General features: G+C 35.9%; 1 protein-coding gene across 1 annotated transcript in view; it reads left to right on the top strand.

The window, feature by feature from the left end:
- The window catches only part of ANKFN1 (ankyrin repeat and fibronectin type III domain containing 1), a 405,379-nt gene that overhangs the window by 243,036 nt on the left and 142,218 nt on the right, over positions 1 to 20,125 (top strand). The window contains exon 5 of the mRNA XM_051994242.1: positions 5,283 to 5,493. Coding sequence (XP_051850202.1) covers positions 5,283 to 5,493 — 211 coding nt within the window. The remainder of the gene's footprint in view (positions 1 to 5,282; positions 5,494 to 20,125) is intronic.

The following is a 20,125-nucleotide window of genomic DNA, read 5'->3' as shown; positions in this document are numbered from 1 at the left end:
GAGCAATTTGGAACTATATTCAAAAAATTATCAAACTGAGCATACCCTCTGACCCAGCAGTATTCCTACTAGGCTTATATCCCAAAGAGATCTTGAATGAGGGAAAGGGACCCATATGTACAAAAATGTTTGTGTCAGCACTTTTAATAGTAACAAAAAACTGGAAACTGAATGGATACCCATTAATTGGAGAATAGCTGAATAAGTTATGGTATATGAATGTTAGGGAATGTAATTGTTCTATAAGAAACAATAAGCAGGTATGATTTCAGAGAAGACTGGAGAGGAGACTTACATGAACTGATGCTAAGTGAAATGAGCAGAAACAGGAGATAATTGTACATGGCAACAAGAAGATTATACGATGATCAATTCTGATGGATGTAGCTCTTTTCAACAATAAGATGATTCAGCCCAATCCCAAATGATTTTATGAGAGCCATCTACATCCACAGAGAGGGCTGTGGGAACTAGGGTGGATCAAAACATATCATTTTTACTCTTTTTGTTGTGATTTGCTTGAATTTTATTTTCTTTCTCATTTTTATCTGATTTTTCTTGTGCAGCAAGATAATTCTATAAATATGTATGCCTATATAGGATTTAATATATATTTTACCATGTTTAACATATATTGAATTACATGCCATCTAGGGGGCAGGGTGGGGGGAAGGGGAAAAATTGAAACACAGGGTTTCGCAAGGGTCAACACTGAAAAATTATCCTTGCATATGTTTTGAAAATAAAAAATTTCAATAAAAAATAAAATTATATATAAAAAATTAAGCAACTTGTTCAGAGTCACAAAACTAGGAAGTGTCTGAGTGTTTACCCATTGAATCACTCCCTGCCTTATTTATTTTATACTGTGAAAATTATTGCTTGTAATACTCCTCTTTAAAGCTTTTAAAATAAGTTTCTAATTTAAATCAGTATGTTCTTGACTGCCACATATTTTTCAGTTGGCTTAAAGGTCAAGAGTTTTCTGGCTAAATAGTTTCTGGGACTCCTTGGCCTCCTTATTGTGAGAAATGCTTTGCATTACTTATACTTCTTCAAAAACTATAGATACAGAGTTACTGTGCTTAGCAAGAAACTTAGGAAGACAGAGATTAAGTGCCTCAGATCACTATTAGTAAATGTCTACAAGAGGATTTGAATTCAAGTCTTCCTCTCTTCAAGTCCAGTGCTTTGCCCAAGGGACTTGTCTATAATCTCCTCTATTTTGCCTTTAAGGTCCTCACAATTAGTATCCAACCACCTAGTCCACTGAATCCCCTTTATGCATTCTGAATTCCAGTAAAACTGACTTTGTTGTTTCCTGCCTTTCACTCTAATTCATAAGCTATTTTCCTCACTTGGATTGTTCTGTATTCTCACTTTTATCTCTTAAATGCCTAGCTTCATCCAAAGATCAAGTCAAATGTCTCCATGAGGCCTATCCTCAACCTCCAGAGCTTAATATTCTCTTGAAATTAGTCTGTACAGGTCATATTTACTTATATGTACATTTATTTTTTTCCTTTTTCAATTTGCAATTTCATGTGCAATCTTTTTATTACACTATATTATAGAGATGCTTGTTTTATTTCATTAATTAAAATTTAAATAAAACTTAAGAAAATATTTACTTTTATGTTTACATCATATTTCTTCCAATAACATGTAAACCTCTTGAAGGCAGGGACTTATTTTTCCATCTTGTGCCTCAAGCATTTCATTGTGCTCTATAAATAGTAAGTGCCTACTCTTGTTAAATTGAATCATAAATCTTCTAGAAACTTCTTCAGGGGAACAACATTGTCCAAACATATGCCATTCTTCTCTCTTCAACATTGCTCACATTCAACCTCTTTTCTCAACTCACAAAGGAACTATCTTGTTCTAGATTCCATAGCCTCTCAGATACTATTACAACAACCTCCTAATTGGCCTCCCTGTTTCAAATTTCTCCTTGCTCCACTCCACCTTTCTCATTATTGCCAAAGTAATTTTCCTTAAGCATAAATCTGACTATGTCATTCCTTGACTCAAAGAGCTCCAGTGGCATTCTAATGCTCCTAAAATCAAATATAAGCTCCTCTATTTAGCTTCTAAGGTCCCTTACAGCCCAATATTAATCTTTCCAACCCTACTGAGCATCACTTCCCTGCCTGTCTTCTTGAATCCAGCCAAACTGTGTGTTCCTTAATACCTTTTGCCTCCACCACACTACATTTCCTGGGATTATAGCTCTAGAACTAGAAGAAACCTCAGTTGACTATTCCAGGGCTTCTTAAACTTTTTCCATTTGTGACTGCATTTCACCCAAGAAAATTTTACCTAACCCCAAGTATATAGGTATATAGAATAGGTATACAAATCAACCATTTACTGATAACAAATTATAATTTTGCAACTCTACATTCAGTTATATGACCCCCATATGGGGTTGTGGCCCACAGTTTAAGAAACTCTGGTCTATTCCAACTCCTTCATTTTGCAGATAAGAAAATAGAATCTGTTCTCTCCATTCTTCACATATAATATTTCATCTCCCGTCTCCCATCTTTCATCTGCCCCTTATCTGGAATGAATCTCTTCCTTTCCTCTGCTTCACAAAATCTCTCTCTTCCTTCAAGATGCAATCTAAGTACCATGATGAAGCTTTTCCTGATCCACTCAATAGGGATCCTTTCAAATAACTCTGCATTTACTACCTTTATATTTACTTTTGTATTTATTTGAAAATATAAAACCTTACATTTACCTTTGTACATATTTGAATTTATTCCCTTTATATTTATTCTCTAAATCTTTACATATGCACTGATCTTCTGTATTAAAATGTAAGCTTCTAGTGAACATGGATTACTTCAATCATTGTATTTGTATCCTTAGTACCTGGCACTGGCATATAATGGTCAATTAATAAATACTTTTTGATTGATTGATAGTGATTAACTCATGAGCTACCCATTCAGACAGCAACTGCCACATAATTCTATAAATAATGTTTTACTGTGTCTCTGATAAAGCCACAAAAATCCCCAAATATAATGTATTCCCCTCAAGATTTGGAGGCACTTATGGTATAGTTGTTTGAAAGTCATCTATGACCTGAATCTCATACCTGAATATTTAGCTAAGATATTTAACATCTCTTAGTCTAATTACCTTAACTATGAAGAAAGGATGAAAGAATCTCTGTTGTACCATCCATCTTTAATTCCATGAAGATCTAAAGATTTGGGATCCAATAGGGCTCAGAATTGAGGATGTCAAGGTTACCATATGAGTAGAATTAGAGTAGAATGAGAATTAGTTCCATTATTATACATTTAATTTTGTTTTGAGTCATTTTCAGGCATGTCCAATTCAGCCCTATTTGGACTTTCCTTGGTGAAGATACATAGTTGCCATTTCCTTCTCCAGCTGTTTTTTTACAGATGAGGAAACTAAGGCCTACAGAATTAAATGACTTTCTCAAGGTCACTGCTAGTAATTGTCTAAGGCCAGATTTGAACTCTAGGTCTTCCTGACTCAGGACACCTAGCTACCAAATTTAATTCACATGATGAATTAAACAAGTCTGTACTTGCTGGCCTGGAACTCTGCTTAACTTATATAATAGTTTTTCTCTGAGTAAATGTATTTTGGACTCCTAGCCTTTCATTAAGTACCAATTACCTGGGTCATAATATGTTATATAATGTAGACTTATTATCAAAGCTCTTCTGAACATACAGATTGATCCAGCAGTCAGCGCCTTTTACTTGATGATGGAAAGATAACAATGTAGCAGTGAACATAAAAAGTATTGACTTCAAAAATCTTTACTGTATCACAATTGAATCCCATTCCAGACAATTCAGAGAGAAATGTGGTCATTGAAATGGTCTCTCCCCATACAACAAAGCAGTTGCTTAATGATCCAACTAAGATGCAAACAATATAGTTGATAAAGGAGTAGACTTGCAATGAGGAATATCCAAATTAAATGTCGCAACTGACATTTATCATCCATAAGATCACAGCTAAGTCACTGAGCCTCCCCAAGCCTCTCTGTCAAATCTCTATCTCCTATCTTTCCAGGCTTCCTTCAGGACTCAGCCTACCTTCTGAAAATGACCTCTTCCTCACTTAAAAGTCAAATGTCTTAGGAACAGAGGCATGGTTTTGCCCTTTTTTGTATATATCTCCAAAGCTTAAAACAGCACCTGACACATAGTAAGAGTTCAATAAACTTTTATTGACTAATTGTAGTCTCTAGCACAACAGCAGAGTTGTAAGGCTGAAAAGAGAGAATGTATATAAATTGTTTCATAAACTTTAAAGTACAGCATGAAGAACAATGTGTTCAGTAAAAAGATATGGCATCAAAGGACCTTCCCTCAAATCACTTCTGTCTGTATAACTCTGAGTAAGCTTTGTTGAGCTTTAATTACCGCATCAAAATGGTGAGGTTATCTAACATTATATAGATACTGTAATATTAAGATATATAAATGACATTTGTTTTATTATTGTATTTGTTATTTTTGTAACTAACAATAATAATATAATGCGATATGTGATACAATATAATTTAATATCAATTATATTGGTTATTCTGTTATGCATTATAGTCCTTAGTTATAATTCTATATTATATATATAAGATATATTCAATTATTAATAATATTAATGATTTATGATATTAGTTGTATGTTACAATTATACCTTTCATATCCCATTTCCCCCATCAAAATTTTGATATATCAAGGTTCAACATAAGAAATTAAATGAGAACTTGGGGGTGGAGTGGGGTTTGAGAAAGCCACAGATGAAGTCCAGAAGACAACCCAGAAAAGATATAGAAACTCAGAAATGCACAACATATGTACAGTATTATTTACTGACTCCAATTTTACAATAAGGTACTTTTATTATCCCATAAAAGGAAAAAGAGAAAAATCTAATTTCTATCTATGAGAGGGCAAAAAAATTTGTGTGGATTTTCCAGACTTTGGGGACATCATACCCCTAATCCCTGAAAGGGGAAATTGTATATATTGGATGATGATGATGATGATGATGATGATTCACCAACCTAAGCAAGTTTGATAACTTGGGTTGACCACTAGAAGGAACATTAGAATTCACCTAATGCAACCAACCTACTTTACCAGTGAGGAAGATAAGACTAAGATTGATTTAGGCACTTGTCCTAGTTTACATAGGTAGAATAAGCCATAGAAATGAAATTCAAATTCAGGTCCTTTTCCCCTGCTGACTTGATTTGTATTCTTATCATCCTTCAGAACTTCCAGGGCAATGAAGCGATGTTCGAGGCTGTGGAGCAGCAGGACATGGATGCTGTGCAGATACTTCTGTATCAGTATACTGCTGAAGAACTAGACTTAAATACACCTAACAGTGAAGGCTTGACACCTTTGGATATTGCTATTATGACCAACAATGTGCCTATTGCAAGACTTCTCCTGAAGACAGGTGCCAGAGAGAGTCCACACTGTAAGTAAAACTTAGAGCAGAATTTATGTAAGGTTGCTACTAACATGTCAATTTAATGGCAAGAAAGACCCTTCAAAGTTCTTCTGAAGCACCAGAAGGGATATTAGAATTCACCTAATGCAACTTACCCACTTGCTTTATAAATGAGGAAAGTGAAGAAAGAAGACTGATTTTAAAATCAGTAATATATTTTCATGTGCAAACCCTTTGAAAATAATAGACTTGATACAGAAAGAGACAAATTGTTTGCCACGCTGAGCATCAGGGGGTGCTTTAAAGTAGTATACACTGATTCTTAAAGGGAAGGAGCTTCCTCATAATAATATTTCCAGAGCTTTAAATGCTCGTGATGATTTCATCAAGTGATACTAGAAGGCATGGGTCACATGAAGGAGCAGAAAATCTGTGTGTGTTTGTGTGCACATGTGCAGATATATGTGTATGTTTGTGTGCACATGGGCACCATAATGAGCTATTCTTGGAATCATAGATTTAGAGCTGGAAAAGACTCTCAAACATCATCCAGGCCAACCCCCTCATTTTGGAAATAAAGAAATCTCAGCAGGACTAGGCATTTGAGCCACTGTCACATAGGCAGTGAGAAATAGCCAACATTTAAACCCTGGTCTTTTCCCCTCCGTTCCACGCTCTTTCTATAATTTCTTTTGTTGGGGCAATGTGGTACAGTAGATCATGGGCCCAAAGAAGTTCAATCTACAAGAAAAACTACTGAGATAGCGCTCCAAGCTAATAAGAAATTATTAAAGGAACCTGGCCCTGTTTAATGAGTAGGAGCCAAGATTTTCTCCACAATTTGAGATGCCCCCCTTTCTCCAGTGTCTTAGTTTTCATAATGCTTGAAACCCAGGTGATACAAAAGAGTAACCCTGACCTTGATCTTCCAGGAGGATCTACATACATTAGCTGACATGTCTTGCTCTTTCAAGAGGTCCTACTGAGTTAGTGGGCAGACTTATGGACTGGGATGATGGTTATGATATCAAAGCATCCCACACTGACCAATAGCAGAGAGGCAGGCCATGGGCTGGCAAACTGTCACTTGCTAGCCAAGTGCTTATAGCCATCTCCCTACATGGGGCAATAGAGTGGTGAAGGATTAAGGGGAAACAAAAATAGCTGGAGTACTTTTCATATCATTAAGTCATCTCCATCACACTGGACTTGGTCTCCCATCTAGTAGGAAAAAAAGGAGCTCCTCTAGTTAAGTTCCTCTGATTAAACAAATTCAATTCATAACAATCAGATGAACTTATGGTTTACAGTTTGAAATTAAAAACTAGACTGACTAATATATATGCATAGGTGAGTATAATACTAATCAATTGCTAAAATCACTACCTCTATGGAATCAGATGAAACTGATTAATACTAATTGGAATAAAATAGGGGTCCAATTAATCATCCATCACTAGATAAAGTACATATTAGATTGTATATCAGAAAGACCATACATGAAAATAGTAGAACATGACTGTAATATCTACTATGTGGGAAGTTGAACCTGGTGGATTAATCAAGCATGAGATTTTTAGATGCAGTAAACTAATCCAATTGGTTTTGCGTTGTTTGCCTCTAACACGTGAGCTCCTGGGAACAAAGGGCCACCAAGATACCTAAGGAGAGCTCAACTAGGCCCATTTTGGAAACAGAGGCAAGCCAAACCTTCAAAATCAATCAGCAGTGAGATCAGGTCCATTAGCTACCTCTGGACTTTCAGCCTGGGCAAGATAGGTAGATTCAGTCTCAAAATAGACAAACAAAAACACTTTGGATTTAAATCTTGCTTCAAATTAAGTATATAATCTTGTGTGCACAAGCTTTAAACTTTATATGCCTCAGTTTACTCATATGTTACGAAAGGAATAATAATAGCACCTACCTCATATGACTGTGAAGACCACCCGAGATAATGCCTAGAAAGTATTTTGCAGACTTTAATGAATGTCAGCTATTTATAAAAATGTCTCTGTCTTAATTTAAATGCCAGCTATCATTTCATTATTCTATAAAGCAAAGAATACCAGCAGTAATTGAGAAAGCCTAATAAGTATATTGTTTGTAAACCATAATATGTATGACCTATGGCTCCACTGAAATGAATCAAGCCCAGCTAGAAGCCTTTACTTGAACTATAAACAGCCTGTGACATTTAATGTCCACACTGGCTTAGAATCATTGTTTTATGTTTTCTTTGACAAACTCAGGAATGAACACTTATTTTTAAAGTACTTACTATGTGCTAAACTCTGGGGATACAAACCAAAGAGTGAGAGAAATAGAAAGAGAGATAGACAGACACACACAAAGAAAGACAGGGACAGAGAAAGAAAAAGAGACAGAGAGCCAGAAACAGAAATAGAGATAGAGACAGAGAAAAAGGCAGACAGAGACAGAGAAAAAAAAAAGAGAAAGGGGGTAAGGAAAGAGGAAGGGAAGAAAGGAGGGAGGGAGGAGTAGGAAAAGAGGGAAAGAAGGAGGGAGAGAGAGTCCCTCCTCTTAGGGACCTTACAATTGAAGAAAACAATTTATAAAAGAAAGCTTAGCTGTAGAATAGATGCAAAGGTCCTGAAATCCTAAAAAAAAAAAAAAAAAAAAGTCAGCAGAGAGGCGGAAGGCAAAGATGATGTTCTCAGGTTTTATGATAGTGCCAGCCAGGGGTCTGCAGAGCATAAATTCAGGGAGAATGATAAAATCTGGTGGTCCTCCATCTCACCAGAGAAAAAAGAGTGGATTAACAATCACCTCATGCAAGCCCTGTCAAGAAGCTGAATCCCATGTTAAGTATCAGGTATACAAAGATAGAAATAAAACAGTAACCCTTTGGTTATTGTTCAGTACTCCAATACTGTAGTATTCCTAAAGGTTAAACACAGCTAACACTGGCTCACTTGACTCCTAAAGAACCGTGCAGAGTGGATCATTTGGAAACATTTGTCTGCTCCCAAATTTCAAATATCTCCTACCTAAAAAGCTCCTCACTCTAGGCACATAGGACAACTCATATTAAAAAAAAAAAAAACCTCATCTCTGTTTTTGGTTAATCCGTAGCTCTCCTCCTGTTTTGTCTGGAAACTTGAAGAATTGGTTTTAATGGAAACTGAATCTAAAAGAATGACATTTTCAAGAAGAGTTTACTACTTTTTTGAGGGAAACAGGATTTAGAGAAATGAACTTGTAAAGGTGGAATTAAACAAAAAAGTTAAGGATGGGGAATTTTTGTCACTATGAAATTTATTCTGCAATAACATCTTTCCCAATGAACCAGCAAGGGAGGGCTTGGAGGGAGAATCAATGGGTCTGAATACTGAGAATGCAAACTGAGCAGCATTCTATGTGAAGAAACAAGGAGACTATTCATCCAGATGTTGCCACTACCATCCCTGCAGTGGGTTGTATGAAACATTAGACCTACTTACCTGGATGCTGCAGAGATTTCTGCACTTTCCATGAAAATAGTGAGACACCCCCCACACTAAACCCCTTGTGCATATTTAAACCTCATTTTTAAAAAGTCCAAATCTTTAACACCAAAATTGAAGCCAAAACACAGGGTTAAGTAGCCTTCTATCCTTTTTGGCCCCTTATAGAATAGTCCCTGGTGATATGATCACATGCTGATTAGACTGATAAGAGGTTTTTCTTAAGTCCTTTGTCTCCATTAGACCACACAAACTAGTTTAATGGAAAGAACATTAGACTTAAGAGTGTGACAAACCTAGGTTCAAACGCTGCCTAAGAAACTTACTAATTATATGATTTGGGGCAAGTCACTTAACCTGGAGAACCTCAAGTCCCTACTCTGTAAAAATGAAGAATTTGGATTCTGTGATTGCTAAAGTCTCTTCTAACTCTTATGAACTCAGAAAAAAATTAGCATCAATGGCAAAAAATAGACTCACAACTAACTCACAAACACAACTGAAAATGAGATTTGTGATGCCTTTAGTCACCCGACTGAACCCAACTCCCCTCCTTTTTTTCCATTTGCTAGAATCCAACAGTGTGTTTCCCTTGGCTCTGTTCTTTGCACAAAGGTGATCCAATTAGAGCAAGGTCAGGATAGAGTAAGGTAATCTGTTCTCTAGGATTTTCAGTTCATTTTCTATATCAAGTTCAAATGTGGGCAAAACTGTTTTAGCTCAATACAGCAATCTCACTCATGAGAAAGATCATGGCCTCCCACCAAAATCAGATAAGCGAAAACCTGCCATAAATGGTTCCCTGGAAGATACAGAGGCATATTATGGGTGTGGATGATGACTACATTTGGCATCTTTCATCTGAAAGTCTGAAAGCAATTTCAGACTACAACTTAGTGGCATATAGTTCTGTCTCCATTTCATAGCAATACAAATCGAGATACAGAGACCTAATGACCTTCATCATATCATTGCATAAGGCCATTTGAAGATCATCTAGTCAAATCCTCTTACTTTACCGATGAGAAAATTGAAGTTCAGAGAGAAGTGATTTACCCAATGCTATGCAGATAAGAGAGACTTCAAACCAGTTGCACTGACTCTAAACACAACTTTCTCTCCATGATACCATATTGCCTCAATCACAATTCATCATCCTGAGCTTCACTTTCCCTATCTATAAGTGAGGTGCTCTCTTCTACTCTAACTCAATAATCCTTTGATTCTAGACCTTGGCTTATGACTTGTTACTCAATATCCCAGACTTTAGCCTGAAATTCATTCTCAGTCCTATAGAGAGATGGACTAGAATTTCAGGAATAGAAATTACTGAATTTGCTGAAAACAACCCCAAAAATACTTATTCAGAACTACACTCATCCCCAAGGCCAAAGTGCATGACTAAAATACATAAAAAACAAATCCTCTGGTTTGTCAGTTATCTTTATTAACTGCTGCTTATGTCCTCCTGCCTCTAGGTGGCAGTCCAGTAGTGCAGAATCACATTCACTCATAAAAACAACCAAAACAACTCCTTCTTCAAGGATTATTGGAGTAGAAATAGAATTACTTATTTCCTCTCTATCTAATGGGATAAGAGAATATATCTGAATAGCAACCCAAGTATAGATGTCTATAAGGCACTTCACTGAAGAAAGTCTAGACCTATAAAAAAAATCACTTAGTATCTATAGATGGCCTTAAGGATTTGTGAATTATATATATATATATATATATATATATATATATATATATATACATACACACACACACACACACACACACACACATATATATATATATATATATATATATATCTATGGACCTCTATTCTTATTTCCAATTACAAAGATACATACACATTTACATAAATGCATAGGGTATAGGGAAAAGAACATTAAGTTTGGGGTTCAAATGCCAACCAACTCTTCTCTGTGATCTTAAAGATTCATTTAACATCTTTGGGTCTCAGTTTCCTCATCTGTAAAAAGAGTAAAAAAAAAAAAAGATGACCACTGAGAATTCTTTCAATTCTAAAATTATGATCCAAATCTTTCCCTTTTTTCCTCACATTCTGTCCTTTCCCTGATTTTTTACCTTCCTCCCATTACCATACATTATAACCTTTGGCACAGCTTTGGATTAGGGTATTGGAAAGACTCTAATCCTGGGGTTCTTAACCTGAATCAATGAACTTTTAAAACATATTTCGATCTTAATATTCAATGTAATTGATTTCTATTGATATTCTACATAGCTTATTTTATGAATTTAAGAACACTATTCCAGGAAGTCCATGGATTTCACTAGACTAACAAAGGGTGCATGATATTAAAAGAGATTAAGAACACTTGATCTAATCCAATCCTTTTTTTTTAAGGAAGCTGAGGGTTAGGGAGGTGAAATTATCTTTTTGGGGAGGTCTTAAACATACATGCAGAAATAGAACTCAGATATTGATGCTCTGATGTGATAGTCCACTTTCTTTCCACTAAATCATATTATCTCTCAAAATACCTATAAAATCATGTTGATGAAATATGCAATTATTTGCAGTTACTCCTGGGAACATTGATCCCCCAAAAGCTCTATAATTCACTCCAGGAAGACAATAATGACACAGCAATGGAAAGTGCTGAGAGCCACACACACACTAACCTTACCACCTTCTACTTTATACAATGCAATCTGACAGCATTAGGGGAGAATGAAAGGGAGAAAGGAATGGCCATCTCTGCCTCTTACTCTATGTCTTCCCTTTCCTTCTGGAGCAAAGAAGCTGCCATCTCACTCATACTTCCAATTATGACCCCTTTAGGGAGGACACATTATAGTTCATAGTTTTTGTTTGTGGGGTTTTTTTCCCTTTTGATTATTGGTTTCATTGCTAAGTGACATTCTATAAATTTTAGATTACTAGCTGTGGAAAGGAGAAGATATCTATTTCTTCTCTTATCTCACTTGTATCTGTTCCCTAGTCTTATAACTACCAGCCAGACAGCTAGGTTTCTGAATTCCCTCCTAATCTATAGGACATCCAAGATAAACCCTTTTGGATTTATGATTGTTAATGTAGTTATGGTATAAGATGGTCACAGATTCAGAGGTCACCTAAAGCAACTCAATTATTTAACGAGTGAAAAAACTAAATCCGTAATAGTCAAGTGATTGCCCAAGGTCACATAGCTATTAAGTGGCAAAGGTGGGATTAGAACCCAGATTCTCCGATTCCAAATTGAAGGATGATCTGAAATTCCCTTAAAAGGTATATAGGGGACTACATAAGAACACTAGAATCATTACTTTATACCTGTACCTCTTCTTTGACTCCAAGATTAACATATTTTGACCAGATTTTGCTAGGTTTCAGGATTATTAGGCAATCCTGCCGGCTTGGTTGTGGTTAACTTTTTACTATTTCTCCTTATTGGAAAAAAAAAACAAGAAGGAACAGATTTGCCATCATTGACAAGGATCATTCACAAGAAAATGCCATTTCTCTGAAGGCAATTCCCAAAGATGAGCTCCAGAAACATTTTTTATCAAAGTCAGCATCATTGGAGAGAATGAGTCACCTCCTAAAATGACTCCTTTTAAAAAGGATGACAATCTTAAGTTCTAGTTTGTCTGTTTAAAAAAAAAAAATCAGTCCCATGATTTTATAGTCACATATCTGAGCCGTTGTCAAGACAATGATGTCAATTCAGTGGAAACAGAAACAGTTTGAGTAAACACATGGGTGGATTGACAGGTTTTTCCCCCATTCTTCAATCCATTGTTTAGGCATCTTGTAGATAGAATCCAAGTCAAAGTTGCCTCTTCTGAAGTATAGTTACAGTAGGCAGCTATCTTGTTTCATCCTTGAGTAATCTGATTTCACTAGCTAATGTATTTTTGTTGATCTTCAATCATTTCAGTTGTATCCAACTCTTTGTGATTCCTTTTGGGATTTCCTTGGCAAAGATGCTGGAGTGGTTTGCTCTTTCTTTCTCCAGCTTATTATGTGGAGGAGGAAACTGAGGCAAACAGGATTAAGCGACTTGGCCAGAGTCACACAACTAGTCTGGAACATGAGTGTTTCTGACTCCAGGCCCAGCACCCTATCCACTGTGTCACTTTGCTATGTTTTAGAGTGGCTCAATAGATTTTACCAGAGAACCTGGTATAATCATTTCAGTGATTTCCTCTATTTCCCTTTTTAGAGTTTGTAAAATGTGGGTCATCAGTGATCCTCCATGCCAAAAATAAAGGTTTTTTTTTTCAGATATCACCAACATTAATAGACACATTCAATCAATTGGCCAATCAATCATTCAACATGTACTATATTCTATATTTAGGCACTGTACTAGAGATACAAAGAATGAAATAATCCCTACATGGGAGGAGTTTACATTCTAATGGATGAAACAGTTACTTCCAAAGTTCAAACATATATGTTGTATATATGTGTGTGTGTGTGTATATATACATATATATATATATGTATATATACATAAATACAAAGAAAGTGAATACATGCAAATATATCCTCAAAAGGTCAATATAAGGTAGTTTAGGAGGCAGGACATTAAAGTAGTTGGAGTATTAAGAAAAACTTGAGCAGAGAGAAAGATTTCAGGGAGACCCATCAGGAAGCTCTTGAATAATATATATCATTCTGAGTGAGAAGAAGAAGAAGAAGGAGGAGGAGGAGGAGGAGGAGGAGGAGGAGGAGGAGGAGGAGGAGGAGGAGAAAAAAAGGCCTTATATAGCACCTATTCTATGCCAAATACTGCAAATATATTATTTTATCTTCAATATAACCCTGAAAAGTAGATGCTAATAGCATCTCCATTTTACAGTTGAGGAAACTAAAGAAGACAGAGGTTAAGTGTTACACAACTAGTGTCTGAAGCAGGTTTTGAATTTAAGTTTACTGACTCCAAGCACAACACTCTCCACTATACCAAGTAGCTGCCCCTGGTTCCAATCAAAGAATTCCTTCTGGAAGAGATCTCAATGCCAATCTAAGCCAAGCCAAATTCCATTAAGAAAACTAATTGCACTGTGCCTAGCAAATTAAAGCCTAGATTTACTTGAATCCTCCAGTAAAAGGGATCCCACTTTTGAATTTGAAAACATCCAATCCACATTACAATAGCTCTAGTTTTTACTAAGTTGTTTTTTTTTTTATTTCAAGCCTGACTTTGCCCCTTCACTATTTCCATTTATTATCCCTAGTTCCACAGAACAATTATAACCCTTCTTCCACAGAACGACTTTTAAAACAGTTTGGAGCACCAACATAGTGCAATAGATAGTGAACCTACAGATAAGAAGACTCATTTCCCTGAGTTCAGACCTTGCCTTAGACATTTTTTACCTGTGTGACTCTAGCCAAATCACTTAACCCTGTTTGCCTCAGTTTTCTTAGCTGTAAAATGAGCTGGAGAAGGAAGTGGCAGACCTCTCCAGTATCTTTGCTAAGAAAATCCCAAATGGGGTTATAGTCAGACATGACTGAAAATAACTGAATGATAGTTATCATACCCACACCAACCTTCTCTTCATAAAGCTAAACAACCCTATTTACTTCAAATAATTTTCTTATGTGATGTGAGTTCAAGTTCCTTCATCATTTCCATGGCTCAATTTGACTCATTCTACAATTTACCAGTTTTCTTTCTAATATTTGATACCTAGAATTGGGCTGACCTAGGGAAGAGTACAATCCACTGGCTTATTATTTCCCTAATCCTAAAAACTGTCTATCTTCATGTGATCTAAAATCATAGAAACCAGCATTTTTGACTTCCCTATTAAATTGGTGAGCCCTATGAAGCTTGGAGGCCCTGGGTATTTTAAAAAATAATCTCTATTTTGTGTTCAAAATCTTTCCTATGCTGTCCCTTTCCCACCTTTCCTGTCTTGTTACATATTAATCATATTAAATTTCGAAACATACTCTGCAATCAAATAAGGTTCTCCTCCTTGCTGTTCCTCAAAGCAGACACTTAATTTCCTGACTCGACATTTTGGAGGAATAATATATATCACTCTGAGTGAAGAAGAAGAAGAAGAAGAAGAAGAAGAAGAAGAAGAAGAAGAAGAAGAAGAAGAAGAAGAAGAAGAAGAAGAAAACACCTTATATAGCACCTACTATATGCCAAATACTGCAAATATATTATTTTATCCTCACTATAACCCTGAAAAGTAGATGCTAATATCATCAGGCTTCCATGCCTGAAATACTCTCTCTCTCCATCTTCATTTCTCTTGGCTTCCTTTAAATCCCAGTTAACATCCTGTTTTCTATGAGAATACTTTTGATGCCTCTTAATGTTAATGCCTTCACTCTATTGATTATCTTCAATTTACTCTATATAGCTTATTTGTCCATAATTATTTACATACTGACTCCCCCTCCATTAGGATTGAGAGCAAGGATTATGCTTTACATACACAGCACTTAGCACAACATCTGGTGCACAGTAGGGATTTAATAAATGCTAGTCGAATGAATGACTATTCTATACTTATAAAATTGATTTATTGAACCACAATATTAAAATTTTACATTTATCACTATTTAGTTTCATCCTGTTAGGCAATGTCTATCATTCTGGCCTGTCAAGATCTTTTTGGATACTGTCAACTAATAAATTAATTATTCCCCCCAGATTAGTGTCATTAGAAAAATTGATGTTTACTATCTATTCTTTTAATAGGATTACCGATTTTTCTTTTTTTACATTTTGATTGTTTTTTAAATTATTATAACTTTTCATATATAAAACATATGTATGGGTAATTTTTCAATAACCCTTGCAAAAATTTCTGTTTCAATTTATCCCCTTCTTCCCTCAGCCCCTTCCCCTAGATGGCACATGATCCCATACATGTTAAATATGTTAAAGTATATGTTAGATATAATATATGTATACATATTTATACAGTTACCTTGTTGCACAAGAAAGATCAGATTTAGCAAGAACGTAAAAATAACCTGAGAAGAAAAACCAAAAATGCAAGAAAACATATAACAGAAAGAGTGGAAATGTTATGTTGCGGTCCATACTCATTTCTCAGTATTCTTTCATTGGGTGTAGCTAGTTCTGTTCATTACAGATCAATTGGAACTGATTTGGGTCCTCTCATTGTTGAAGACAGCCACTTCCATCAAAATTGATCATCATATAGTATTGTTGTTGAAATTTATAATGATCTCCTGGTTCTGCTCATTTCACTTAGCATCAGTTCATGTATGTCTCTCTAAGCCTCTCTTTATTCATTCTGCTTGTCATTACTTATAAAACAATAATAATCCATAACATTCATATATCACAATTTATTCTGCCATTCTCCAATTGGTGGACATCCATTCATTCAATTTCCAGTTTCTAGCCACTATGAAAAGGGCTGCCACAAACATTTTTGTACATGTTCCCTTCCTTAAGATCTCTTTATTTTATTTACCTTATCCAGAGTAATTTTGTCCCTATGCCCTTGATAGAAACTAATCTCATATTTGGCCCTTGGTAGCTTTCTGAGTCTTAAGTAAATATCTAGAAGCCAAGTGCACCAATATTGAAAAAGAGTGGGGAGAAGAAAAGGAATTGGGGTTACAAGCACTGAGTCAGGCTCTTAGACTCTGCTGGTAAGGAAATTCATTCATCCTTAGTACATTCCTTATCTTCATGTTCACAGGCTAAGTCTCTGAATTTGTCTGTTTTGCACACCAAGTTCCCCCTGACATTAATTAGCTCCCCAGGTCTCAGTGACCAAGCTTTTGGTCATCTAACACCACAATAGCATGAAGCCCACATCAGGAGACGGGGAGGGGTCTCTGCCCCAGCTGCCAGCCCACTCACCACCCACTCACAGACCCTCTATTGTACTGGTGAGGAAGGCAATACAGAAAGGACTTTAGTGGACTGGAGGAGAGACAAACAGGAATGAGGCAGGGAGGCCCCCGCTTGGAGGTTTCCAGCACTTGTGAGACTGAAAAGGAAAAAGTAGAGCATTGGGGGTAGGGGGGTCGAGACAGGGGAGGATAGAATATAAAGGAAGAAGAGATAGAGACAAAAAGAAAAGTAGATGGGCAGGATACGTAGTTGAAAAGATGATACTGGGACTTCTCTATTCATTCATTCAAAGCATCACCAAAGCAAGTCTGAGTATAATTCTGCATTTGTCGCTTCTCCAATTCCATCACCTATATTTCATTGTATTTATTTGTTAAGTCTTTTTTTCTTACTGACAAGATTTTAGATTACTGTGAGATTAATGAGGAGAACAAAGTTTGGAATTTTTTTATTTGGGGAATGTGTATGTTTTAAATTATATATGATGAGACAAATAATTGATGGATAAAGGAAGTTTTTATCTAGGTGAACACTTCTTAAACTTTTTTCCACTCATGACCCCTTTCCCCTCAAGAAATTTTTATGTGATCCCAGACAGATAGGTATAAAATAGATATACAAATCAAACATTTGCTGATAAAAAAAATCATAATTTTACAACTCTCACATTCAATTATGAGATTCATATAGGATTGCAACCCACAGTTTAAGAAACTGGTATCTAGGTCAGGAATTCCCAGTATGGAAAACTCATTCTATTGATTCAGAAATAATTATTGAAAACTTACAGTCTTAGAAGACTACTTGCTGTAGTGAGAGTTTAAGTGACTTGGCAGTGGCCACATAGCTAGTATATCTCAGAGACAGAGATTAAACCCTGATTTTCTGTCTCCAGAGATAACACAGCATAGGATATGAAGTCAAGAACTAGAATGGAATCCTGTTTAGCCACATGCTACCTATATTCTCAAACTTCCTCCAGCACTTGGAGCTCCTTTGTCCCCCAATACCCAATCATCCATGCTCCCTTATCACTCTGGAATCTCTCTCTGTCAGGCTGGCTCCCTCTTTCCACTGGTGAATGCCTCCTGGAGTCTCCATTCAAATCCCACCTCAGACACTAACTTGCTGTGTAACCCTGGCTAAGCACTTCTGTCTGCTTCAGTTTTCCTACCTATAAAATGAGGATAATAATAGTAAATATTTCCAGAGTTCTTGTGAAGATAAAATGAGATAATATATGTAGAACATTTTGCAAACTTTAAAGTTCTACATACATGCTAATTGTTGTTATTGGTGATTGTGGTGCTTGAAATAGTGTTGTAGTGGTTGTTATTGTTTTGTTGTTGTTATTTGGAGAAGCCCAGGTTGACCATCTCTCATTGCCTTCCCAGCTTTGTTTTGACATTCCAGACTTCAAAACTTTGCCCCTACAATGGACACCTTTATTCTCCTTATCCTGATTTCTCAGTTCCCCCGTTTTTTTTTTTTTGTCTTCCCCTATTAGACTATAAGCTCCTTGAGCAGAGAGGTACTGTGTTTCTTTTTTTGTTCATATTTGTATTCCCAACATTTATTACAGTACCTGATATTTAGTAAGAACTTAATAAATACTAATTTTCCTCCTTTATGCCTGATGTTGGATTAAGTCACTTTGGAAAACTAGTTTCCTCATCTGCAAAATGAGATAGTTGGTGTGATAAGAACAAAGTAAACCCAAGGAAAGGACTATGAGAGCAATCCTCTAGAGAAAGTAATTGATATACCATTAATTCTATGTTTTGTTAAGGAAGAGACTGAATTTTAGAATGTTTGACTTGTTTACTTTTACTAAGTGACGCAATGTAAGACAGTATGAATAGCATCCCCTCTTTAATCAAAGAACCTGGGTTCAAATCTCACCTCTGTCACTACCTACTTGGGCTTTCACATTACATCTGTGGGTCTCAGTTTCCTCATCTGTAAAGTGAAACAATGTGAATAGATGACTTTCAAAGTTGTAGAACTATGAACTACATTAAATATAAATGCATCTATAAAACAAATTTAAATCAATTAATTAAGAGAAGAGAATTAGACTGAATGGGCTTTTAGGTGCTTTCAAAATTTTAAATCTATGATCTCATAGCTCCAAGGCCAGCTCTCTATCCACTGTAACTGCCTCTCAAATCTGATCTCAGTGGGAATATACTTGTATTACACACACATACACACACACAGACAAATAAATATATTGTATATAGTGTATGTGTTATATGTGTGTGTATATATATATATATATATATACATATAACATATACATTATGTATGGAATTAAAGTGCTGTCTCACAACATTTTAAAAATCATTTATTAAATGACGCATTCATCCCTCAAGGTCTGTGTACAATCATGTAATTCCACCATTTGTATACACATATAATTAAAAAAAAAATCACTGGATGCTTTAACTAAAGGACAATCCCTCCTTTTCTATACAATTTGGGGAAAGGGGGAGTGGGGATCGAGAGGGGGCTGAGAGTACAGTTACTGGGTCAATTCATCAACCAGAAACCGGTGACATGCACTCTGACGCCGAACTCGTGTCTAAAAATACACAAATGTATACGGATTTGTTTGAAACTGTCCAAGCCTATATTTAGGACATTCCCAGCAAGGCTATAATGAGACTGTGTTTGAGAACTTCAGTCACAGCAGACTCTACCATTAATCTGAAGTTAGTTAAATTAACAACATTTAGGACTGGCTTGTCAATCTCCGTGTTCCAGGAAATTGCACCTTGAGGCTACTAATATTGCCAATTTTTCCACCAGAGTGTGTGCGGGCGCGTGTGTGTATGTGTGTGTGTATGTGTGTGTATTTTTTTTTTCCTTCAGACCCTCCATGTGCATACACCATCACTGCTTTCTTACATCCACAGCACTTACATTATCATTTATTCTGGCCTCCTTTAGCCTTCCCCAGGGATTTCACATAGTGTAGCTGCTCAGTGAAAGAGTTTTTTAGCTTTATATTTATTTGTTTATTTTTCTGTCATGGCTCATGACTGAGGCTTAAAAAAAAGTGTGACAGTATTCAGAGTGCGTGATTGACTGCTGGAGCAACATTCATTAACCATGACAAATCTGCAGGAAAACACAGTCTTGAGTGTTCTAAACAGCAGTTAAAAAAAAGAGAGAGACAGAGAGACAGAAAGAAAGAAAGAATGAAAGTATGAAAGAAAAAGAAAGAGAGAAAGAGAGAAAAAGAGGAATAAAGAAAGAAAAAGAGAAAGAGAAAAAAGAAAAAGGACTAAACTAATTTTTCATTGACCTCATCTGTAAATAAATTTAGTCTGATGGTGAACA

The sequence above is a fragment of the Antechinus flavipes genome, chromosome 4, assembly GCF_016432865.1.
Source record: "Antechinus flavipes isolate AdamAnt ecotype Samford, QLD, Australia chromosome 4, AdamAnt_v2, whole genome shotgun sequence".
Lineage (NCBI taxonomy): Eukaryota > Metazoa > Chordata > Mammalia > Dasyuromorphia > Dasyuridae > Antechinus > Antechinus flavipes.
The sequence above is the reverse complement of the archived record's forward strand: the minus strand, read 5'-3'. Positions and strand labels throughout refer to the sequence as shown.